Here is a 26,561-nt window from a genome sequence, read left to right as displayed (position 1 = left end):
ATCAGACCAGTACCATTGAGAGAAAGAATGCTGTCTCAGGGAGGAAACACTACACTTGGGAGCAGTCCACAGTAACGATCTGCTCTTATGCCCGTGAAAGTGTTTTTCTATTCTCATACTGGGACTTGTCCTTGGTACCATCGGGGCATGCACGGTGCTGTAGAGGGAGTCTCCCAGGCCTGCATCAGAGTTTGCCCTTGGTCTCATGGCTTCCTCCATGTAGCTTCTTCCATGAGGCAGTGTTTGCGGGCATCCTGGGTGCGGAGCAGAAAGGACTTGCCAATGGAGCAGTGAGCCATGACGTGTGCCTTGCCAACCCTGTAGAGGCACTGTTGGTGCTTGTCATTCACAGAGAATGAGCACAGGTAGGAGACAGTTTTTAAAACCTAGGATCTGGGGCATAGGCCCTGGGGCAAAGGGTGAAGATACAGGCCCCCAGAGAGGGAAAGGAAACTATACTAACTTAGCTAGCTAACACTAGAGAAGACTATATACAACAATATAGATTGAAGCAGAAGTAAGTCACTCTCAGGAAAAACTAAGAGCATAAAGGAACAGAGTGTTCTGACTCAGGTCATGCAGCAGCAAAAGGGAACTGGAGAGTTATCAACTCGCACTACCTATTATACCCTCAGCTGCGAGCAAGAGGAGACACACTATGCACGTGCGGGTCAACGGAAACTGGTAAGAAACACTTCTGGACTTGAGTGCATGGCACGCATGCACGCCCATATGTGAAATACACATAGGGACCACCACTCAAAGAAGAATCAAAAGTTTTTGGGTTTGATACAGGAATTGCTGTGTGAAATTACATGGCCTGTGTTATGCCAGAGATCACATTTGTCTCTTCTGTAACCACAGTTAATCTTTTCTATGTAGGTGAACATAATGGCAGTCAACTAGCTTGATAAAAGAAATTATCTTGGCACTGGTTTAGGGTTCGATTCATTTTCCTGCATTACTTCTAGGCCAGGAAAATAGTGAACTGTTGTTATTTCCTCTAATTCCCACAGATTCTTCCCTCTTCAGTATGAAACCAACCTCACAGCTTTTCTTCTGTTGTATGCTTTATTTTGCTTAGCACTCTTTTGGGTATTCATATCTGACAGTTCTACATCCTCCTCCTTTTATGAGAATTTAGTTACTTAGGGCTTGTCTACACAAGGCTTTAGTTCACTGTAAGATGGGGTGTAAATCTATCCCACACTAGTCAGTTGCACACTAAGTGTCCATGTGGATCCTGCTGATGTACAATAACACTACATTAGTGTGCTTTGATTTATTCCACTTTGAAATGGGACTACATCAAAGCACATTACGGAACTGTTACTGCATTTCAACAGGATCTACACAGTCAGTCAGTCAGTGTGGCAGGTAGTGTGGCAGTGTGGTACAAGGTAGATTCACACCCCAGCTTGCTGCAAACTACGTATTTGTGTTGACAAGCCCATAGATTGTTTGCAAACAAGGTTCATCCAAAACATGTAATCCTGTCCATTTGTAATATTTCATTGCTTGCAGTAATTTCAGAATTTTATGCTCTACGTTTTTAACCTTTGATTTTATGTTGCACATTCCTTTTTTGTAAGAGGAATTTTGAAGACTTCTTACCACCTATATTTGTGAAATGAGTCTGCAGTTTCCTAATCAATCTGATCAATTTATTGTTACACTTGTATAGCCGTTAAAGGAGAAGAACGATGGTCCAATGCTTAGGGCACTAGCTTCAGACTTGGGAGGTCTGGGTTCAGGCCCCTGCTCCACCATATACTTCCTGTGCAACCTTGAGCAAGTCACTTAGTCTCTCTGAGTCTCAGTTCCCTGTCTGTAAAATAAGAATAATAGTACTTCTCCAACTCACAGGAGTGTTGTGAGGATACATTAAAGATTGTGAGGTGGTCTGATACTATGTAATAAGGGCCATATGAGTACCTAAAACAGACAAATCATAGATAGTGTGATGAGGTGTTCACACCACAGTAGCTTTGAAAGGGTTAATGAGGCTGAGGGGAATCATATGGCATAAATAATCTCCTGAATGATGATGGGAGCCAGCTGAGAAGGAACATGCTAGGCTAGTATAAAGCCAGGAAGCTGGCAGCATAAAGGGGCTGGAGGGAGGAGGTCTGGAGTTATTCTCTCTGAGGCTAGGGAGAGAAGGGAACTTGGCCCAGAGGGAAGAGCATTTTCAGAGCAGGGTGGAGAAGGAGTCTGTTAGAGGCAACATAGGAGGCACTCCAGAGAAACAGCAGCAAGGTGTGAGATAGTGTAGACCCTAGTCGATGGTTGTAGGGGACCTGGGGTGGAACCCATAGAAGAGGGTGGGCCTGGATTTCCCTACCAGCCACTGGAGAAAGCGGCACAGTCTGGACTCCTGATGGGAAGACTGCTGGAGATAGTGTGCATGGAGAGACTGTGATACCCCCGAAGGGGAGGACTTTAGTGACCTGGCCAGAGGGATAAGCCACAAAAGGAGAGCATCCTGAGTTGTAGAGAGAGAGAGTATGAGCAAGAGAGAGATGGCTGGATGAGTGGCAGAAAGGGGATGTTGGACTTGGAAAGAGCTAATCACCAGACCAGCCAGGAGGAGGCACCCCAGCAGTGAGTGGAACACACAACAGATGAGCAAACCTATTTGACTAAAATAAAATAAAAACTGACCCAGATCCTTGAACCAAATTTTAACCACCTCCCTTTTCATCTCCTATTATATTTTTAATTTCCACACAGCTCTGCACTTTCAAGCTCCCACTGGAACCAAAACCAAAGTGCCAAATACTGGTGAAAAGGATGTTCTTGTGAGATTTCTGACCCAATCAGAAGCAGAAAGATATTACAGGGAATCTTGTTCTTATGAGATTTCAAGACTAATGTTACATAACTCAAGAGATTTATATCGTTTGGAGAAGCAAATTGTGTGCTTTTCAGAACAAAATCAAATCTCTGAACCTTTAGAAATTTCTCCATCATTATTTAATATGCTGCTACTTAGTCTTCCACATGAATTATCACACTGAACTAAAATCAGCACAAATGTCCACCACAATAGTATCATGTTTATTCCTTAGTCCCGTAAAAGGCTGTGGCCAAAGATCCTTGATAAGCACCAGAAACAAGCCTGAAGTCAATAATGATCTAAGCTCAATTTTGGCAATGACAATAATTTAATTATGTATGAAGATAAAAGACAACAAGTCAGCTGTGCTTTCCAGTTTTCAAAGTCTCGTGAGGTGGAAATAAGGGAAGGAAATATCTTTTTAAAAATGTAATACTTTGCATTCACACATCATAAGACCAAAAAAGCGTAAGAAAATGCAAATATCAGCTTTTTCATAAAATCTTATTTTGCCAACTTCCTCATGCGCTATTTCTCTCTCTCTCGCTCTCCTTTTTTTTTATTAAAGATGTGAAAATTGTTCAGATTAAGCACCCAAAACCCTAAATTAGAGCTGACGCTTTTTGTCAGTGACACCACTGATTTCCTGAAAAAACTACAATGCATTGGTGATCTTCCAGAAAACACCATCCTAGCCACCATGGATGTAGAGGCTCTCTACACAAACATCCCACACACACATGGAATACAAGCTGTCAGGAACAGTATCCCTGATGATGCCACAGCATAACTGGTTCCTGAGCTCTGTGACTTTATCCTCACGCACAATTATTTCAAATTTGGTGACAATATATACATCCAGACCAGTGGCACTGCTATGGGTATCGGCATGGTCCCACAATATGCCAATGTTTTTATGGCTGACCTGGAACAACGCTTCCTCAGCTCTTGTTCACTTACACCCCTTCTCTACCTACACTACATTGATGACATCTTCTTCATCTGGACCCATGGGAAGGAAACCCTGGAAGAATTCCACCACGATTTCAATAGCTTCCACCCCATCATCAACCTCAGCCTGGACCAATCTACAGAGGAGGTCCACTTCCTAGACACCACAGTGCAAATAAGTGACAGTCACATTAACACCACCCTATACCAAAAACCCACCGACCGCTATGCCTACCTTCATGCCTCCAGCTTCCATCCCGGACACACCACATGATCCATTGTCTACAGCCAAGCGCTGAGGTACAACCTCATTTGCTCCAACCCCTCAGATAGAGACCAACACCTACAAGATCTTCACCAAGCATTCTCAAAACTATAATATCCACACAAGGAAGTAAGGAAACAGATCAACAGAGCCAAACGCATACCCAGAAGCCTCCTGCTGCAAGACAAGCCCAAGAAAGAAACCAACAGAACTCCATTGGCCATCACATACAGTCCTCAGCTAAAACCGCTCCAACGCATCATCAGTGATCTACAACCCATCCTGGACAACAATCCCTCACTTTCACAGGCTTTGGGAGGTAGGCCAGTCCTCACCCACGGACAACCCACCAACCTGAAGCATATTCTCACCAGCAACTACACACCGCACCATAGTAACTCTAACTCAGGAACCAATCCATGCAACAAACCTCGATGCCAACTCTGCCCATATATCTACACCAGCAACACCATCACAGGACCTAACCAGATCAGCCACACCATCACCAGTTCATTCACCTGCACGTCCACCAACGTAATCTACGCCATCATGTGCCAGCAATGCCCCTCTGCTATGTACATCGGCCAAACTGGACAGTCCCTATGTAAAAGAATAAATTGACACAAATCAGGTATTAGGAATGGCAATATACAAAAACGTGTAGGAGAACACTTCAACCTCCCTATTCACATAATAGCAGATTTAAAGGTAGTCGTGCTGCAGCAAAAAAACTTCAGGACCAGACTTCAAAGAGAAACTGCCGAGCTTCAGTTCATTTGCAAATTTGACACCATTAGCTCAGGATTAAACAAAGACTGTGAACGGCTAGCCAACTACAAAAGCAGTTTCTCCTCCCTTGGTGTTCACAACTCAACTGCTAGAAGAGGGCCTCATCCTCCCTGATTGAACTAACCTCGTTATCCCTAGCCTGATTCTTGCTTGCATATTTATACCTGCCTCTGGAAATTTCCACTACATGCATCCGACAAAGTGGGTATTCACCCACAAAAGCTTATGCTCCAATACGTCTATTAGTCTAAAAGGTGCCACAGGACTCTTTGCCACTTTTTGTATAGTATTTTGTGAAAAATAAGAGCACATACTTTTACACTTTAGTTCCAGGTCTTGAAATTGTATACACCGCTTGCTCATACATCTTCTATCAGTGGCTCATATTATCAAAACATTTTTAAAAAGTATGTGGTCAGAGAAACCTTAATAAATGAAATTACAAAACATTAACTTCAGTATGTCTGGTTCCACAGCAGTGAAATGGTTGATAATTAACAGAACTGACACCTTCTGACTTGTTGATCCTGTACTGATGAAGATGAATTTACTCTTATCCTTAGACATCTGCTTATTTTATACACCTGGATACATCCACAACTTAAAATAAATGGTTACTTCTTCAACTGACTTTTGTTTACTTCCACTTTTGTATTATCCAATCATTGGATTTACCTTTGAGTTTTATACTTTTTTCATTTGTGACTTTTCTTCCCTTCTGTTACTTGTGCGGAGACTATAGTTTAACTATACTTTCATCAAAATTACTAATATAGAGGAAATATTTTGTAGGAACTGAACTTTCTTCCTTTGATTTTTCTTCTCCACCTTAATAAAATACAGAGAATGTGTGACTTTCAAAAGAAAAGTAGCCAAACTAACCAAGAACAAACATTGCCAGGTCAACACTGATGAATACTGGGGCAGGAATAAGTGTGCAGGATATTTACAGAACTGGACAAAGGGGGTAAATTTCACTAACCTGGACAATCAAATTGGAGCAGATGTTGAAATCTGAAGGGAGATAAATCAAAGATTAGAAAAGCAAGTAAAGCATAGGAGCCGTTGAAGATCTGGTCCATTAGAAACATCCATATAGCCATATTGGAACTGTACAACACTGGAGCCCTTGTCAGAACTTTGTGTGCGACTGAAATGTGGTAGATAAAGCAGATGAGAAAGAAAGAGAGAATAGCACTTATATTTGACAACCATGCTGGTGGAAAAACCTGAGTGGTTTTAACTTTTTCAAATTACCTACAATATGAAGATATAGCAGTTTAATATACAATCACCTTTAACACCATTTTAAATGTATCTTCATATTGTACTTTCTAGAAAAAAGGCTGGTTGCAGCCTCTCAAAGAAAAGAAGTGGTGGGTACCAAGAAAATGAATGATGCAGGAAAAGTAAAACAACAACAACAACAAAACGCACAACTCCTTGAACAGGAGTGAAGGGAATGAACAGGATGACAGAGACTATGGGTTTATTCAGTATTTCTAAAAGGCAGAAATAATCTAGACAAGCCACTGAATCCATTAGAGAAAGGATATCTGTTTTACACAAAAATGTATATAGCTTCTGGATTTGTTTTAAAGTATATTTGTGAACTAACATTTTTGGTTGACAAAAAGTCTTACACAGTGGGATTAATATTTGAGCAGCAAAGCAGTGGTAAAGGAATACTGAAAATTGTTCTTTGGGGGGTTATTTTACAATTTTCCTTTTTCTTTAAAAAGTAGCAGTGGTGTGGAGTCAAACAACTTTTTGACGAACACCAGCTATTTTCTGGAAAACATGTAGAAGACTTATTTGTGCAAGGCAATTCTGCAGCTGCATTTAAACACTGAGTATAGCTTTTTTCTAACAGAAATGAAAGGTTAAGAGTAACCTTTTCTCTGAAATAAATTTAAAGAATAAAATTTTTAGCTCTTGTGGAACAAAGTTAACTGAACAAGGAAGATATATCATATCAAGATATAGTTTAATGGCACTATTTACTAGACATTTTTACAAACCAAGCGTGCAATACAAGTCACGAACTCTACTTCAGTTTCACCTTCTGTAAAATGGAAACAAATATTTTTGAAAGTATTAATATAATGGCATTTTGAAAAATGCTTTAAGCATTATTTTAAGTATGCAATATTTGCAGTTGAACTCTCTCAGAAATTACCCAGCCTGCATTCAAGACATGAACTGAAAAGTGTTAAACACTTTGTTGTACTAGACGGGAGAGACAGTCATTAGGAACTAAAAGCATTTATTAACAGCCAATGTTAAACTGAACCTGCAACTTCATTTGAAAATAATGGGTATCTGCTAATTCTACAGAGGTACTCTAAAAGCTTCTAGCAAAGTATGTCAATATTTTAAGTAAAAAGTTGGAACCTGTGAAAGTACTATAGACAATGAAGTATTTTAATAGCAGTGTAAAGATGGCATTATCGTTAGGGCTCCATATCTGTCATGGAAGTTGCAGAAGTCATGGATTCCGTGACTTTCCATGACCCCTGTGACTTTTGCAGTGGCCACTGTGGCTGACCCCCGGGCCACCCAAGCAGCTGGCTCTGGGGCCAGCTACTCAGGTGGCCCCAGGGACAGCCACACTGTCTGCTGCTGGAGCAGCTCCTGCAGCCAGCCACTGCTCAGGTGGCCCCATGTAGCTGGCCTCAGGGACTGCCCAGGCAGCGGTCCCAGGGCAGCCAGAGCAGCCATGCTCCCTCCCCCGGCAGCAGTCCCGGGGAAGCCGGAGCAGCAGCTGGCCCTGTTGTCCCCCCCAGCAGTGGCCCCTGGCTTTCCCCCCCTGCAGCAGTGGCCCCCACATTTAGTTGGGGGTATTTATAGTATAAGTCATAGGACAGGTCATGAGCCATGAATTTTTATTTATTGCCTGTGACCTGTTCATGACTTTTACTAAAAATATGTGACTAAATCATAGCCTTAATTATTGTGAATCTACCCTATGCTCTCTGCATTGCCTGATGGTTGCTCTGAGCACAGGTTGACACTATGGTGTGGTTGCTACTATAATGGGCCACAAACCTTCACAGAAACATCTACCACAAGTAATACTATCATTGAGGTCAGAAACGTTTCCCTAGAAGAATTCTAAACAGCGTCTTCAGTAGTTCTAAATTTATTTGAAACAGCTGGACAGAGAGAGTTGCAATACATGAGTGGGAGGCTCTGTCTATAAGGACTATTTTTAATAGTTAACAGTGGCTTCATCTTGGTGCTATCTCAAAAAGTCCAGCTGCAACATGCAGCATCAATTCAACGCAATATGTTATTTCACATATTATATTATTATATATAATATTATATTATTATAATACGTTATTTCACAATTATACCAACAACTAAAAACTAACAGCAGCATTTTATAGACAATGTAGAATGCTACATATCTGCTTTCACTGCTATTACCTCACATTTTAACTAAAGTAAGATTACAAATTATGGTTAAAAAGAGACAACAAGGATAACACTGGGTGGGGAGCTGCTCCTAACTGCTGTTTTGGGGGAGGAAGAGAGATGAGAATTTTAGTGAAGGACTGGCAGACTTGGAGAACAAAATCTTTTATTTATCAATAGAAGTAGTACACCACAAAGAAATGTCACAGGAATTAAACACATCTCCCCTCTACCATTTCCACAGGTGAGAATAGTTCAGTGTCCCTGCTTAATCAATCCATGGTCTATGCAAAGAATGCCAATAAGGAAAGTCAATTAGTGCTAAGTGTAGGGCTTTTCTGATGTGGACAATTGGTAGCTGAAAATTGGACAGCTAAATGAATTTCCCATTGGGTTCTGAATAATCATTAGATGAGAAACTGCCTTCAGTCACTACTGATTTAGGCTGTGTTTGAAATGGGAACCTAGAGGATTAAAGGTTTATTTATTCCAATAGTAATCCTTGAACTATAAACTTGAACTTTTATTCCCTATAAAATAGCTTGAAATAATCTTAAAGTGCATGATAACGTTTAAAAACAATTGATATTAGTACCCCAGCCCTGTAAAAAACATATCTAGGGCTTGAAAAATCCACTTGTATATTTGATCTGGATAAGAAGTGAGGTGGAGAAAGAAAAATCTCCTTCTTTTCAACAACAGGTACCTGTGTCTGTTTCAAATTCACCAGATCTCCCAACCACAGGCTGATATAAGACATGAATTCCTGATCAGGGATAAAAACTTTGGTAGAAATGCTAGCTAGCACATCATCTGTCTTTTATTTATTTAAATTTTGTAGCTGGGGTAGGGATTAGGCTTCTTACCATAGACTATAGATAGGCTCCCTTACCTGGTCATAGCACTCTTTGGCTAGTAGACTTAATTCCATACCTAGAATCTTTCTGATAAACTTTTAAAGACATGGCTACGTCTATTATTGTCTATTCTGCAATTACCTTCTGTTTTGTTTCTTATTGCTAGCTTCACACCCTGGATCCTCTTTTCTAACGAAAATGTAGAAGAAGAAAAAACAGATATACAGCAATTCACTTTGATAAGTAAGTGATTTTACCTGTAAGATTTGTTTTCTTGGGGCTTGTACAACTAGCAGTCTGGAGGCTACATTAGGGTTATTGCTGGCCATCCATGACAACAGAAGAAGCTCAAGAGCTTTGGCACCACTACAAGCTGTCATTTGTCCAAGTCTGAAGCCTGTATTCCAGTATAATTTTCAAAGCATATAATTTAAAAAAAATTGACATTATTAATAATAGTAACAATTATATAACAAACAGAAGGCAGTATCCTCAGGTTTGGTGGATATACAAACAAGATACTACTCTTTCTTGTATGCTTGTACAGTATCTTAACCTATTTAGCAATTACGTTAGGGATATGGATAAGCAAGCTGTATGATATCAAGGGTAGAGAAAAATAAAATAGAAAAATCTGCATCTTAAATGATCTCTTTGACCAAAGGAAGCATCTGCATTATGTCCAGTAATAGAGGGCAAAACTTATACTGTTCATATGGTGCTCTCCAACACTGATCTACTAGTGTATTCTCAAATATATTTCCACAGAGACTGCCATTTTAAATAAGTTTCCTTAGTCCATAGTTTTGCTCATCTAGCAACTGATGTTTTAAGGCTCTTATTTCTGTTTTCAAATGTTCAATTATTAAACCACTTTCTCTTCTTATGTAATTTAAGATTTCCTTGGGATGATGAAATTTAGAATACATATGAAGGAGGAGGCAAGCCTAATTCAAAAAAGAGGAGGTAAATTCTGAGACAAGTTTGGGAGATCCATTCATGACAATCTGGGTTACAAAGAATTATCAGAATGGTTTCTCTGATTCTTAAGATGAGCCTGGCCAACATAGCAGCAATTAGAAAGGCTACAGCCAGCTATATCATCTTGTTCTATGATCTCATCACCTCTAACAGGTTATGCATAGGCACCTTTAGTTTACGCTTTAGGATTGCATGAAGTAGTGTGGGATCTGTGGTACTCAAAAGCCAGCACTAAACCAAAGCCCCAGCATCATGTTGAGGGTAATATTGCTGGAAATTAAGTGGAAGACAGAAGGCCTGATCTATAGGAAATGTAATCTCAATCCAATCTGTCAAAGTGTCTTCCTGTCCTTTAGTTTTGGAGCCAGATGTTAAAGATAATTAAGAAATTAAACTAGGTCCCTGACATAGGATCCAATTGTTGAAAATGCTTGAGCAGAACAGGAAAGTAATTGATTAAATATCCCATGCAATGAGGTAAACGATTCCAGTATCTTCCAGAAGACAGCAGACTAAACAATGCATACAATGCTATGGTATCAGTACATCAGTAATCATGCTGATCGTCTCATTAGTTCCTTCTACTCTCCCATCTATCTGTATCCATCTGCTGTCTCTTGCCTTATAGTTGGATTATAAGCTCTTTGGGCAGGGAGAGATCAACTTTTTGTTTTGTTGGCTCAGCGCCCAGCACAATGGGGTCCTGGTCCATAATTAGGATCATAGGCACTGTGGTAATACAAATAAATAAATGCAACTATTTGAAATGTTGCTGTCCTCATATTAGGTCTAATCACTATGGAAAGCAAGCTCATCATCAATTACTATTCAGGAACTTGAGACTTAGAAGGGAACTGCTCCTTCTTGAGCCTGCCAAGTCTGAAATGAGCACAGTCCTCTATTGTCCTGTGTTCCATAAAAATTTATATTTCTTCTCCCTTCTCTATTAATCATATTTTTTGGATTTGTATGCATGTTTCAACCTTGCTTTCAAATCAGATAAAGTTTCTAAAATTCATTCTTTACTCTGCTCCTTGCTCTCCATAAATGAGCACTTGCTGTGGGGATCAAAGCTTTTTTCCTCCCCATTTTAAAATAATTGGGGAAGATCCTGCTTGTATGAGCTACCTTTCACAAGAAAGAGCTTTAAACTTCTTATAGAAGTATGTGTTCAAAAAGTCACAAGAGTAGTTTAAACCTTCCACATCATATAATTCACTACACTATGGGATATTATTTTGAAGATCCTTAGTATGGAAAATTCTTATTGGTAATGTCCATAGGGTTGTGTCTTTTGCAGGTGACCCAGAGTTTTAAACATTTTTGACCTGACATCTGAGGATTTCATATTAACCCTGAAACATGTTTTTTGATTTCCAGACAGTGATCCTAAGGAACAAGTGTTAGGCTATCATTACTTAGGAATCTGGCTCCAAACGGCTCACATCTTGATACAGTTGTGTAATCTAGTCAGAAAATATCATCATAAACTCATGACAGGAGTTCACAAAGATAATTGCTAATGTTTCCAAGATTGCTTCAGCTAGTTCCTTAAATACCTAGGGTGAATTTCATCAGACCCTGCTGACTTGAATACATCTAACCAATCTAAATATTCTTTAACCTGTTCTTTCCCTATTCTGGCTTGCATTCCTTCTCCCTGTTAACATTATTTGTGTTAAGTATCCAGTCACAATTAACCTTTTTAGTGAAAACTGAAGCAAAAGAGACATTAAACACATCAACCTGCTTGGTTTTGTCTGTTATTCACTCTCCTTCCTCATTAAGCAGTGGACCTACACTTTACTTAGTCTTTCTTTTGCTCCTAATGTATTTATCTAATCTCTTCTTATTAACTTTTATGTCCCTTGCTAAGAGTAACTGATTTCACGCTTTAGCCTTTCTGATTTTTTCCCTACATGCTTGTACTATTCTTTTGTACTCATTTTTAGCAGTTTTTCCTTGTTGCCACTTTTTGTAGGATTCCTTTTTGATTTTCAGGTAATGAAAGAGCTCCTGATGGAGCCATATTGGTTTCTTGCTATTCTTCCTATCTTTCCTCTGTGTCAGGAAAGATAGGAAGAATAGCTGTGCCTTAAATATTGTCTCTGAGAAACTGACAGCTCTCCTGAACTCCTTTATCCCTTAGATTTTCTTCCCATGTAACCTTACCTACTAGTTATCTAAGTTTGTTGAGTCTAAGTTTGTTGAAGTCCATTGTCCTTATTCTACTGTTCTCATTCCTTTTTTTTCCTTAGAATCATGAAGCTTGAAGATTTCAGGATCATTTTCACCCAAGTTGCCTTCTCATTCAGTTCGCTACCAATTTCTCTCTTAGTCAGAATCAAGTTAAAATGGCTGCCCTCCTGGTTTCTTCCTCCACCTTCTGAAAGAAGAAGTTGTTCTCTCCCCCCGCCTCCCAACACTTTCCATGAACATATTGAATTTTCTGTGTTTTGATGGATTATTTTTCCAACAGATATTTTGGTAGTTAAAGTCTTCTAGGTCTTGTGTTTTGAATATTTGTTATTTTTCCTAAAAGTGATGCATCCACTTTCCTCTTCCTTATTTGGTGGTCTCTATAGACATCTAACATGATGTTGCCCCAGATTTTTCCCCCTTTTATTTTCACTCAGAGACATGCAACTGGCCTTCCTCTCAGCTCCTTCTTGACCTTGGAACAAGTTCATACATTCTAGTACAACGCAACACCTTCTCCCTTTTCCTCTGTCTGTCCTTCCTGAACAAGCTATACCCCTCTATATCAACATTCCAGCCATAATATTTATCCCACCAAACTTCTGTGGTGCCGATTAAGTCATAATTTTGTTTGTGTACTAAGAATTCCAGTTATTCCTGTTTATTCCCCATACTCTTTGCATTTGTGAATAGAAAATAAAAGATCTTGAGCAGATTCCCCACTGTTCTCCCTCTTGTTGCTTCTATGACCCTATTAAAATTTATCATTCCTCTCCACCTCAACTTCAAACCCTCTGTCAAAGTCACTCTTTTATTCATAGAATTCATAGAATACTAGGGTTGGAAGGGATCTCAGGAGGTCATCTAGTCCAACCCCCTGCTCAAAGCAGGACCAACCCCCAATTTTTGCCCCGGATCCCAAATGGTCCCCTCAAGGACTGAACTCACAACCCTGGGTTTAGCAGACCAATGCTCAAACCACTGAGCTATCCCCTTGGACTTTTGTCACCACACCTCATCCTAAAGCCATGTCCCATTTAATTTAAAGACATAAAACAGCTGTGCACTGTATTTAATTGCAACTTTAAATAGTAAGTTGGTTGACAGTATAAGAGTTTAAATATAAGGGCTTGTAAACTATTAATTAAATGTATTTGACAAATTCTACTAGCATTAATGTGATGCATTTTCTGAATATAATTTTATATTTTATAATTTATAGTTTTATAATAACCACAACAAACTATCAAATAAACTATCCAACAAATACCAGTGAGTTTTATCAGATAATTATGCAGTACTGTTTGACCAGCCCTACTTAATCCATCCCTTGCCTTTGTAAGAACTGCTTTGCCTGTCTTTACTTCACTTGTTTTTCGTCCTGTATTAGACAGCAACACAGATTTTCCTGCATAGTCTTCTCTACTCCTCCTCTTTCCTCTTCCCTACACTGCATTCTCTATCTCCTAACATAGATTTTTCTCTCCTTTTTCCATTTCTCCCCCAACACTTATCTCAGTAACATACTTCTCATTTCTAATTTATCCCATCATCTCTACCTCGCTTGCCCAACTACCAACATGACAATGCATGCACCCAAACAAAGGGCTAGGAAATTTTACTGATACCCAATAACCAAAGGACTAACCCTGCTAGCCACAGATGGATACAAAACATGGGGTGAAGCTGGGTTGGAGATCCTGTTCGGGGGCAACATCAAGGTAAGAAGCCAGCCTCCATATCCCTCCAACTGTTGGGAAAAGGGAAGATGCTGAGATTTGTTTTAGGGTGTTAGCCCTGCACCCTGCTTATGAACTTCCCATTTTTTGCATCAGCCTCAGGCTAGAGGTTGTCAGATAATTTGAAGCCACCCTCCCCACCTCTATCTGGCTGCTGGAAGGGAGAAGGAGCATTTCTTCTATTTCCTACTAGCATCTCTTGGCTGCCAAAGTGTGTGGGATTCACTGCTGCTTAACTGCTCTTTTCCCCCCTCCCCTCCTAGACTGTTGAGTGTGCGGGATATCCACAGTGCTCTATGCCTCTCAGTTTACTGCTGCAAGAGGGGATTTCTGTTACTATAACCATTCCCCAAAGCATTTTTAAGTTCCTATCCTAGTAATAATTAAGGCTGCGAGTTTATCATGGAGGTCACGGAAATCACAGATTTTCTGTGACCTCCATGACTTCTGCAGCAGCCAGTGCACCTGGCCTGGGGGCTGCCTGAACAGCTCAGGCAGCCCCTGTACCAGCTGCACCAGCCGTTAATGGGGCAGTCTCAGGCCACTGTGCCCTCCTTTCCCCGGCAGGAGTTTGGGAGGGGGGCTCAGGGCTGGTGCATGGGAGGGGGTGGGGGCTCTGGGCAGTGCTTACCTTCGGGGGCTCCCCTGAAGCAGCAACATCCCCCTCCCTCTGCTCCTTGGCGGAGGTGCAGCATGGCCAGTAGTCTCTGCACGATTCCCCCACCCGCAGGGGCTGCCCCCGCAGCTCCTATTGGCTCCGTTTCTCGGGGTAGAGGCAGCGCTCAGAGCTGCCTGGCCACATCGCTGCCTAGGAGCTGAGGGATGGGGATGTCACCACTTCCAGGGAGGCACAGAGCCAGGTAAGGAACCTGCCAGCCCCACAACCCCCAGCCCCAGCAGGAGTGCCAGATCATGCGCTGCTGCCCGCACTGCCCCTCCAAGCTGTAACTGAAATATTCAATTTGCAAATCATTTTTCCTATCATTCTTACTAGCACATATTTTAAACTAATGAGTGTTTATCAGGGATTATTTAAACAGACAGATATTCATAAATTTACCATACATTTAACTTCAGGGGGATCAGAAGATGCAGTGAGTATCTTGTGATGTTACAACATTTGGATTTGGTCAAAAGAGCTTCTGCTATTGGGAATGGAGGAGTCCTTTAGGCTTATATGTAAAATAATTATCATAAAATAAATCTTTCACACATGGGTGCTCTTTCAGGTATTAAAACACTCTGCTTTCTTATCAATGATCCAAGACCAAGGTTTAGAAAAGTTTACTAGTCCTGAAAGCATATGTACTACACTGCTTTGACAATGGGCGTAGCATTGCTTGTTCACAAAACATTAATATTTTAGCACTACAGTATATTTATTGCTGGCTTGCTTTCTCCTGACTTTCTTTGCTTCTGACATGACTAGAACCAGAGATTAATCTATTATGGCGTTTGAATGCCAGGTTTTCTGAAATGCTAGTGATCATCAGTTGAAGTGTTTAATTCAGAACCATCAAATTCTGCATGTAGGTAAACAGATATTACATTGATAAGATTTATAAAAATACCTGTATAGTAATAAGTCGCAGTTATATAGGCTATACTCCTCCCTTCCCTTTCCTCCTATTGTTTGTGATTCACTTGTCACATCTTGCCTTAGATTGTAAATTCTACAGGGATGGGACTGTGTCTTTGCAAAGCACCTGCTACAAATGGGGCCCTGATCCCCACTGGAGCCTCTCGGTGATACTGCAATATAAATAATAATTTAAGATGCAGATGTTTAAAGGAGAAAAGTTTAAAACAGACAGAAGACTTCCCCATTTCTTTCAGTAACAAACCATTAAGTAAAAAAAGAATGAATTTGTTTTGCACTGGAATGGAAGGATTGTTTCCAAGTGTTAGATGTTGTTTAGGACTGATTTTCCTTACAGGCAAAGCAGAGAGTACAACAAATTGAGGATTTTATGAAAACTCTACTAAAGGAATCCTTGGTTTTCTTCTCTGGGTCATTTGTCAGTTATTATGATAATGTAAATTCCTCAGAAATGGAGAGGTTTCCCCCCACATAGAATCTCAGGGTTGGAAGGGACCTCAGGAGGTCATCTAATCCAACCCCCTGGCTCAAAGCAGGGCCAATCTCCAATTTTTACCCCAGATCCCTAAATGGCCCTCTCAAGGATTGAACTCAGAACCCTGGGTTTAGCAGGCCAATGATCAAACCACTGAGCTATCCCTCCCCGACATGTGGTAGACTGAACCAACCCTATTGAAATTCATAGCATTTTAATACTACTGAGATGTTAAATTAAGGTAGGTAATGCTTCTAGATATTTGTACTAAAGATCAAAATACTGGGTTTTAGGATATCTCCTGGGAGGAAACCCTTGATATTGCCATTTCAAGATCATTTTCTAAATATTACATTTCATACCTAACTTTACATAAACTCTTTCCAAGGCATCATCAGAAAGCATAATGCCATTAAAAGCAGCATAGATCACAAGTTGCTTTTATATTCTGGATCCCTATCCCTCAATTTGAGCCATAAATTACCCCTATATGATACAGAAGAGACCATACTGCAAAAACAGAGCATCCGTATATATGAAAGCGCATAATAAATGGAATAAACTATTTTAAATCAGTAAGCTGCATCTTTTTTCCCCCAACTCTACTTGTGGGTTTAATCAAATCTTGGACCCAAGCAACACCCATTAACAAGCATCCTAACAGAGCTGAGAATCTCTTATGTGCAACAGTACTTTTGGCTAGTTAAAAGATTGTCCTAATTTTTGCCTGTCTTTTGCATAACCGAATTTAACTTAGTGATGGAAGGTATGTTAGATTTGTCTTTCAGAATTCTGAAGAAGTTTAAAGGTATGTTTAGTGATTTTCATTTGTTTGGTTATTGTCAATTCCTCACACATACAAGGAAGGCATCAAATTAGATTTTTTTGTATTATTATTATTATTATTATTTATTTTGCTCGCCTCTTGAGCTTTGTCATTTACTGGAGCAGCTGGAGAACTTAAAGTAAACAAAAGTCCAGTGCCTCACTATTTCTACTTCATGTGGTATCTAGTCTGCAGTTACACTACATGGGGATTTGTTTAAAAAAGGATTTACTCACTATTTTGAAGGAATACAGTCTACATAAGAATAGCAGACTGTATTTCACACAGTAAGACCACTAATAATACAATTATAACAAAATAACCAAAAACAAGTCACAATTTTTGGTCAATCAAAAATTCAAATAATTGCCCCCCTACGGAATCCCAGACTGGCAGCGGGCTGAGCAGTGCCAGCGGCCGGAACCCCAGACCAGCAGTGCGGGCAGCAGACGGAACCCCAGACCGGCAGCGGGCTGAGCCGCTCAGCCCGCTGCCAGTCTGGGGTTCCGTCCGCCAGCCCCTTCCAGCCAGGGTCCTGGCCCCGCTCAGCTCACTGCCAGCCTGGCGTTCCATCCATCCAGGCCGGCAGCGGGTTGAGCAGGGCCGGCGGCCAGGACCCTGGCTGGCAGCAGAGTCCCACTAAAAATCAGCTCGCATGCCGCCTTTGGCACGTGTGCCGCAGGTTGCCGACCCCTGCATTAATTTAATACCAGCAGTGACATCTTTCATGCAGAATCTTTTCATGTATTTGATGCATTCATTGCCAAAAAATGATATAACATCATGACATCATAATTTGTCACCCACTGTGTTGCATATAGGCATTTTTTAAAAATAAAACTGTTTTTGCATCAAGTTACTGATTTATGCCAGACAAATTAATGAAAACTGAAGTAATCCTGATTTTTTCCATAATAGATGGCAATCCTAGTAGTGGCTGCTCTTTATCAAACATTCTTAGTGTGAGTTTGCTGAAGAGGCTGTGGAATGGAACAAACAATTCATCCCTTCAGCTTCTTTTAAGGATACGCCTACACTACAGATGCTACAGTGGCATATCTATGGCACTGAACCTATGCTGCTGTAATGCATATGCTTCCTACATAGACAGAAGGGTTCTTCCAATGTGTAGTTAATCCATCTCTCTGAGAGGCGGTAGCTATGTCAACAGAAATTTCATCAACCAACCCACGTCTGCACTCAGGGTTAGAATTTTTTCACAGCCCTGAGCATGGCAGCTAGGTTAATCTAATTTTTAAGTGTAGAGCAGGCCTAAGTCCTTTGCTTTGCAACTCCATCACTTCAGGCTCGACAGCCGCAGTTAGTGAGTTATTTTTGAGCAGCTTCCTAAGAAATGGGATACTTGGCCAGCTGGATGAAGTTCATGTAAGATGCCTCCAAGTTATACCAAATATCATTAGAGTAAGAACTTTGTAGGTGGAGAAGAAGGTGAGGGAGCAGTTTTTTTTCTGCTGTGGAGACAAAGTAACGGAAGTACATGCACAAGATGTAGATGATTGACAGCTTCTACGGCACCATAGCTCCAGGTCCTATTAGTTATTGTAGAGATAGGAACTATCCTAAAGGAGCACCAACCTTGGCAGTTATAAACCCATGAAAATGGGAATGGGAATGTTACTACTGGCATTATACAAAATTGAAGATCTCCTTTTTCGTACTTATTATTACGAAATTTCAAAGGGAAAGGCAAGATGTAGCCCAAATATTTTGCTTCTAACAAAACCACTGAATAATTTATTGAATTATTTTTATTATTTATTTGAATTAATTTATTCAATTAAAACATTGATTTACTAGCAGTGCAAATTTTTGGCAAAGCTCTAGTTAATATTATTACTGACATATCAATCAAAATGGGAAATTAAGCATGGACTAGAAATCAACTTTTTTTCTGCAATATATTTTAATTCTTTCATTACAATCTTGATCAAAATCTCCCTATTTTGTTATCTGCAGGAGTGTTTTTTTCATAAAGTATCCAATAAGTCCAAAGCATAATATTTTATATTCTAAAGTATATTCTCAGTACTGCTTTGAACTCTAATATGCTGCATCCACTCACTATCCTTACTCAAATGATTGATAAATATACAGTGTAATTGGCAATGTTTACCGTTCAGGGCCTAAAAATCAAACAATTTTGTTCAGTCAATAATACAACATTCATTTGAAGTGAAACAGAATACTACCTGGAGGCTTTCTTGTGCAGTTAAAATATTTTTCCTTTTTCCCCTCTATACAACCTCAGGGGAGAAAATGAGGAACTAAAAATTAAACTAGCTCCAGACTAAGAGAGTGCAACAGTTCTGATTGACAGCTAGAATGTCTCCTAATTGCAGACATTAGAACGCAAGCCACTTGATCCTCCACAGTACAACTTTAGTGTTAGATATTCCTATTACCAGTGGTTTTCTTAGACCAGAATATAAAAGGAATAGATTTTTTAAATGAACTAAACATAGCACTTACCAAGTGAACATAAGGCACAAAGTATCCAAAAAGTGCAGCGGGGATTCCAAAAGCCCAGATTCGATAACCCGTAACCTTGAAAATGGAGAAACTGAAAATCTTCTTTGCAGGAGGAAATCTCAACATGCCCTTCTTTCCACCCTCTTTGTCACTTGCACTGGAAATGAGGGGTTTGTAACTGAAGCCAGCCAGGAAAAGAACAAACATAAGGATGCTCAGAACCCTTAAAGTGTTGTACAGGCCAACCGAATCAATCAACACTCTCAAAAGAAAAGGCAGTGACACAGTGAATAAGCTGCTGCCGGCAGTGACGATGCCATTAACTAGTCCAAGGCGCTTCTTGAAATAGTGCCCCAGAATGACCAAGGATGGCTGGTATGCAAATGAACAACCACAGGCAAATAAGATTCCATAGGTGAAATACAGAGGTTCAATGGTGCTATATCAAAAGAAAAAAGTTTGAAAATTGCATTAGTATGTTACATGCAACACTGTGAGCGCTCATATTCAACAGTTACATATAAAAGAGTTAATCTTCCAAATATGTGATTGCAGAATAAAATATTAATATAGTTTATACGTATTTACTGTAGAAGTAAATTCTATCAAGTTGGATTAGCCTTACCAAGTGGGGGGGGAGTCAGTCTAACAAGACAATTCATTAACAGTAGACTACCAAGGGAGGAAAAAATCACTTTTGTAGTGATAATGAGAGTGGCCCATTTCAAACAGTTGACAAGAAGATGCGAGTAACAGTAGGGGGAAATCCTCATTGTTTTTGCTGATACAGACTAACATAGCTACCACTCTGAAACTATTAATTGTGAAGAATAAAACTAGAAAATTGCTTCAAATTTTAGTATAATGGGTTATGTATAACTGGTCAGATTTTGTTAAGTATGATTTTTCACCTGACAACATCCCTTTAACCATAACCAAATATTCAAAGTTTTTTCACTTTTTTACATCAGTGTTTTTCAGCATTTATATTTACATACACAGGTATAGTACAGGCCAAAAAAAGTAATGAGAAAAAAAATCTATTAAAAGAGAATGACATTCTTACTCCAGTTTATATTAGGAACAAGCAGCACTATAATTTGTTCCTCATGGCAGAGATTTCCACCACAAAATACAACTGAAGTGAAAACAGGGCCATTCTCTTGCTAAACAAGTAAGATTAGGCTGCCACCAAAAAGATGTTTGCTCCAGAGAATATGGATATAATTAATAAGGAGAATACAAGCAAAGTAATGAAAATATATTTTCATCTCCCGGAGATTGAGACAGCTGCAACACAGAGGAGAGATTACAACAGTGAATTCTGCGTTAGAATTCGGTTAGAAAGTCAAGTACCAAGCGCTTATTTCAGGGAGTTGTTTAGACAAGGATGAAAGATACATTTTACAAAACAGTTAGCTAACACATTTTAAGTAAAACTTTTTAAAACTATAGTGCAAACAGAGCAAATTGTATTTTAAAATATGAAAGACAGTGGCAGTGAACCCTAGAATTTTAGAATGTATTAGTTAAAACATATTGCCTAACATGTTTTTAAAATACACCTTTTATCCTAGTCTAGGTAAGCCATAAGAGGGCAACTACAGTTGGGCTAGTACTGGCCTGCAATAAACATTAATAAACTGGGAGGACTATAGTCTTGGAATTATTATATTAAAATCAAACAGGAGAGTCCAATGGCACAATACATTTTATCTGTGTTTGTTAGTAATGTTTTTTGTTCCTTTCCTTCTGCCAAAAGATGGCAGCCTAATCTTTTGTAAATAGATGTATTCAGGGCCTGGAGTTCTATGCGGTATCTTAGAACTAATTCTGTTCTTCAGTCTGTAAAATGACTCATGACAATGATCTAATCAAAAAGTAGATGAATACATAATTTAGATGTAGAAAAGTACAGTATATATTTGCTCTAAAAAATAAATGACATGCAGCCATTAAATGTGGCTATGATTTACTGATTGTGTTACATCTGTTCTTTTCATTAAGAGGCAAAAACTTTATATGTGTGCATGTAGCAGAAATGTTTTACCATATGTATGTTGTGCGTATTTGTTAACTCTTTCAAAGGAATCTAACGCTGGAGGTATGATTTAGCATTTACAAAAGTGGTTCTGGTTTGTCATTATTAGATTATACCCCTTCTGGAGCTTTATTACTTTCTCTACTTATTTTCTCAGTTATTTTTCACTGATTGACGATCATAAAAACTAATCAATCTTATTTGTTTACTATTTTGTCTTATCTTGCTGCTGTTGGTTACCTTTCATGCAATATGGGTCACAAATTGATCTGCAGAGCTTAGAGCAGCAAACTTTTTATTATGGGTAGTAAATTGTGCAAGTAATCCCTCTCTGCACACAAACACTCTCTCTCACTTTTCCCCACCTAAGGTACCTTATTAGTCAAACAGAAATTCTGCAGTTCCAAGGAATGTTTACAGAGGTGTATACTCTGGCAAGGAGGAGGTGACACAGGCAGCTTTCTGTCCTAAGATGAAAAACAGCTCAGTGTTATATATTCATTAAACTATACAGAAAAAAACTCTTAAGTACTGATTGATGGTCATAAAAATGAATCAGTCTTACGATTTACTTTCCAGTTGCTCTCATCCTTACTGGTTTTCCTGATATCCTGAATCAAAAAGGGTCTTTTCCCTCTGCCTCCCATTCTGTCCTTTAAAAGGGCAGCAGCAGTAGGGTGACCATACATCACGTTTTGGCCAGGACAATCCCTTTTTAAAGCCCTGTCCTGGCCGTCCTGACTTTTAATGCAAAAGTTGGCATTTTTCCCGTTTGCTCAGTTGTCAAGAGCAAATGGCACAAATGCCCACTTTTGTCAAAAAAGTGAGTTGCAGAGGAACAGATGAGGTGGGGAAGGGAGATACCTGTTCTGCGCAGGGAGGAAGGCAGGGCTCTGGCGGGGGCATTTAGGGCTCGAGCGAGCAGCTATGCCAATATCAGCCCTGCGTGGGGGGAGGGACAGGGTTCAGCACATGCAGGGCTTTAGCAAGCAGCAACACCAGCACGGCAGGGCTCAGGCGGGGAGCAGGCAGGGCTCGAGCAAGCAGTGACACTAGCGTTGGCCTCGCATGGGGGGCAGGCAGGCAGGGCTGGAACGAGCAGCAACATCAGCGTTAATCTCGCACAGGGAGGGCAGGCAAGGCTCAAGTGAGCAGCAACACCAGCCTTGCGTGGGGGGGCAAGCAGGACTCAAGCGAGCAACAACGCCAGCTCCATGTGGGGAGGAGGGCTCAGGCGAGCAGCTCGGGCCAATCCCCCATGATGTCCTATTTTCCCTTTGGGCAATGTGGTCACCCTAAGCAGCAAGAACCTACTGAGTAGCCTCCTATGGGTAACAGTCTCACAAACATGAAAAAGGAAGGCAAAATAGTAGGTGAACACTATAGGAGGAGCTAGATGATAGCAGGAAGAGAAGAAATGGTTATTCAGTCTGTGAAGTAACTGTGGTTCTTTGAGATGTGCGTCCCTAAGGCTGTCCATTCTAGGTGCCCTTGTTCCCCCCGCATCTTTGAGCAGGGATTTCTCATGGCAGTGTCTATTTGGCCTGCACATGCATCTTACTCAGTCTCATACTCTGTGCTGTTATATAGCACTGTGAGGATGAACTTCCCTCAGTTCCTTCTCTACCACATGGCTCCACAGCAGAGAATTCCAAAGCTGAGAGGAAGGAGAACAGGTAGTGAAGCTCCCAAAGGGACGCACATCTCAAAGAACCAGTTACTACACTACATGAGTAAGCATTTCTTCTTCTGCAAGTAGTGTCCCTAAGGGTGCTCAATTCTAGGGGTATGTCTACACTACGAAATTAGGTCGAATTTATAGAAGTCGATTTTTACGAAGCGATTTATATAGTCGATTGTGCATGTCCCCACTAAGTGCATTAAGTCGGCGGAGTGCATCCGTAGTACTGTGGCTAGCGTCGACTTTTGGAGCATTGCACTGTGGGTTGCTATCCCACAGTTCCCGCAGCCCATTGGAATTCTGGGTTGAGCTCCCAGTGCCTGATGAGGCAAAAACATTGTCGCAGGTGGTTTTGGGTACATGTCGTCAGTTGCCCCTCTCTCCGTGAAAGCAATGGCAGACAATCATTTCACGCCTTTTTTCCGTGCAGATGCCCTACTGCTTTAAGCAGACGGTGCAGTAGGACTGCTAACCATCGTCATCCAACTACCGCTTCTGCTGCAACTCTGCTCTCCTGGTGCCATGAATCCACCTCGCAGGTCGTCTCATCGTTCTTTATAAATATCTATTCTCGTGGTATCCCGTCATCATCGACCACTTCCGCTGCAACTCTGCTCTCCTGCTCTTGTCTCGATAGCGAATTTCTCCATGTTGTCTGTCATGGGCTCCCAGGTACATGTGTTCTTCCTCAGGAAATGTGCGCGGTGCTAACCGTCGTCCTCCACCGCTTCCACTGCAATTCTGCTCTCCTGCAGATGCCATTCCACGGCAAGCATGGAGCCTGCTCAGCTCAGTGCTGCTGTTGTGAGTGTTGTAAACACCTCGCGCATTATCCTGCAGTATATGCAGAACCTGCAAAAGCAGGCAAGGAGGCGACAACAGCACGATCACAATAGCGATGAGGACATAGACACAGACTTCTCTCAAAGCATGGGCCCTGGCAATTTGGACATCATGGCGGTAATGGGGCAGGTTCACGCCATGGAATGCCGATTCTGGGCCCAGGAAACAAGCACAGACTGATGGGACCACATAGTGTTGCAGGTCTGGGATGATTCCCAGTGGCTGAGAAACTTTCGCTTGCGTAAGGCCACTTTCATGGAACTTTGTGACTTGCTTTCCCCTGCCCTGAAGCACAAGAATACCAAGATGAGAGCAGCCCTCACAGTTCACAAACGAATGGCGATAGCCCTCTGGAAGTTTGCAATGCCAGACAGCTACTGGTCAACTGGGAATCAATTTGGAGTGGGTAAATCTACTGTGGGGGTTGCTGTGATCCAAGTAGCCAGTGCAATCACTGAGCTGCTGCTATCAAGGGTAATGACTCTGGGAAATGTGCAGGTCATAGTGGATGGCTTTGCTGCAATGGGATTCCCTAACTGGGGTGGGGCAATAGATGGAACGCATATCCCTATCTTGAGACCGGACCACCAAAGCAGCCAGTACGTAAACCACAAGAGATACTTTTCCATGGTGCTGCAAGCACTGGTGGATCACAAGGGATGTTTCACCAACATCAATGTGGGATGGCTGGGAAAGGTGCATGACACTTGCATCTTCAGGAACTCTGGTCTGTTTGAACAGCTGCAGGAAGGAACTTACTTCCTAGACCAGAAACATTGGGGATGTTGAAATGCCTATAGTTATCCTTGGGGACCCAGCCTATCCCTTAATGCCATGGCTCATGAAGCCATACACAGGCACCTGGACTGTAGTAAGGAGCAGTTCAACTATAAGCTGAGCAAGTGCAGAATGGTGGTAGAATGTGCATTTGGACGTTTAAAAGCATGCTGATGCAGTTTATTGACTAGGTTAGACCTCAGTGAAACAAATATTCCCATTGTTATTGCTGCTTGCTGTGTGCTCCACAATATCTGAGAGAGTAAGGGGGAGACGTTTATGGCGGGGTGGGAGGTTGAGGCAAATCGCCTGGTGGCCGATTATGCGCAACCAGACACCAGAGCAATTAGAAGAGCACAGCTGGGTGACCTGCGCATCAGAGAAGCTCTGAACACCAGTTTCATGACTGGCCAGGCTATGGTATGACGGTTCTGTTTGTTTCTCCTTCCCTGTAAGCCAACCAACCTCCCCCCGTCAATCACCGCTTTCAGAGGCAATAAAGTCATTATTGTTTCAAAATCATGCATTCTTTATTAATTCATCACACAAATAGGGGGAAAACTTGCAAAGTAGCCTGGGGGGGCACATAAATACCTTGCAATGCCAGCTACGAAAACCAGAATGCCTGTTCTTACTTTCAGGTGACATTGTCAATAAAGAGGAGGCAGCATTATGTCCCATAAACGTAAACAAAGTTGTTTGTCTTCACGATTGGCTGAACAAGAAGGAGGAGCGAGTGGACTTGTAGGCTCTGAAGTTTTACATTGTTTTGTTTTTGAGTGCAGTTATGTCACACACACAAAATCTACATTCGTAACTTGCACTTTCACGATAAAGAGACTGCACTACAGTACTTGTATGAGGTGAATTGAAAAATACTCTCTTGTGTGTGTTCTTTACAGTGCAAATATTAGTAATCAAAAATAATAATATAAAGTGAGCATTGTACACTTTGTATTCTGCGTTGTAACTGAAATCAATATATTTGAAAATGTAGAAAAAACATCCAAAAATATATAATAAATTTCACTTATTTTATTGCTTAACAATGCGACTAAAACTGCAATTAATTTCTTTGAGTTAATCAGGTGAGTTAACTGATTGACAGCCCTAGTGGGTATGGAAAGTAGTGTAGTTAGACTGTCTGTTCAATGAATAAACAGTCTTGAGCCACCCTTGAAGACTTCACATTAGCCACTTGCATGGTGTATAACAGAAATCCTAACTGCCATATGCCCCAACTGCTGAAGACTGTTCTTCACTAGGGTTTGAGGGCTGATCTGGATGGATTATGTTGACTATGCTGGATAGGGCCATGAATCCGTGCATTGGGAGGTAGGCTCTTGCTGCTACTGAATCAAGACGAGCACCTATGAATTCTACCTTTTGCACAGGGGTTGAGGTGGCTTTGCAAATTGGCCATGAAGTTATAACCAGGGAGTAACCTTTCAAAAGTCAAGGTAAATGAACACCAGAATGCCTTTTCTGAAGAGGTGCGCCACTACTACTAGCATGACCTCTGAAAAGATCCCTGGGGCAGATTTTAGGCCAAAGGGAGCACATTGTACTGAAAATGGTCCTGACAGACAGTGAAACGTAGGTATCTTTTGTGGGATTGGTGGATTGATATATGGAAACGTGTGTCCTGAATGTTGAGGGATGAGAATCCATTCCCTTACTCCAGTGACAGAATTATTGCTACAAGCATCACCATTTTGAATTTTTGTGCCTTCACAAAGGTGTTCAGTAGCCTTAAATCTAGGATAGGTCTCCAACTGCCATTCTTTT

The 26,561-nt window shown here is 40.8% G+C and overlaps 1 protein-coding gene across 2 annotated transcripts in view; it reads right to left on the bottom strand.

The window, feature by feature from the left end:
* The window catches only part of SLC16A10 (solute carrier family 16 member 10), a 166,170-nt gene that overhangs the window by 26,271 nt on the left and 113,338 nt on the right, over positions 1–26,561 (bottom strand). Inside the window, exon 3 of one of the 2 annotated variants that reach the window (XM_038395398.2) lies at positions 19,432–19,609. In XM_038395398.2, coding sequence (XP_038251326.1) covers positions 19,432–19,609 — 178 coding nt within the window. Of the gene's footprint in view, positions 1–19,431; positions 19,871–26,561 lie in introns of both variants that reach the window. The other variant, XM_038395397.2, reaches the window with a different exon arrangement.

Source organism: Dermochelys coriacea, chromosome 3 (genome assembly GCF_009764565.3).
Source record: "Dermochelys coriacea isolate rDerCor1 chromosome 3, rDerCor1.pri.v4, whole genome shotgun sequence".
NCBI classification, from domain to species: domain Eukaryota; kingdom Metazoa; phylum Chordata; order Testudines; family Dermochelyidae; genus Dermochelys; species Dermochelys coriacea.
The sequence above is the reverse complement of the archived record's forward strand: the minus strand, read 5'-3'. Positions and strand labels throughout refer to the sequence as shown.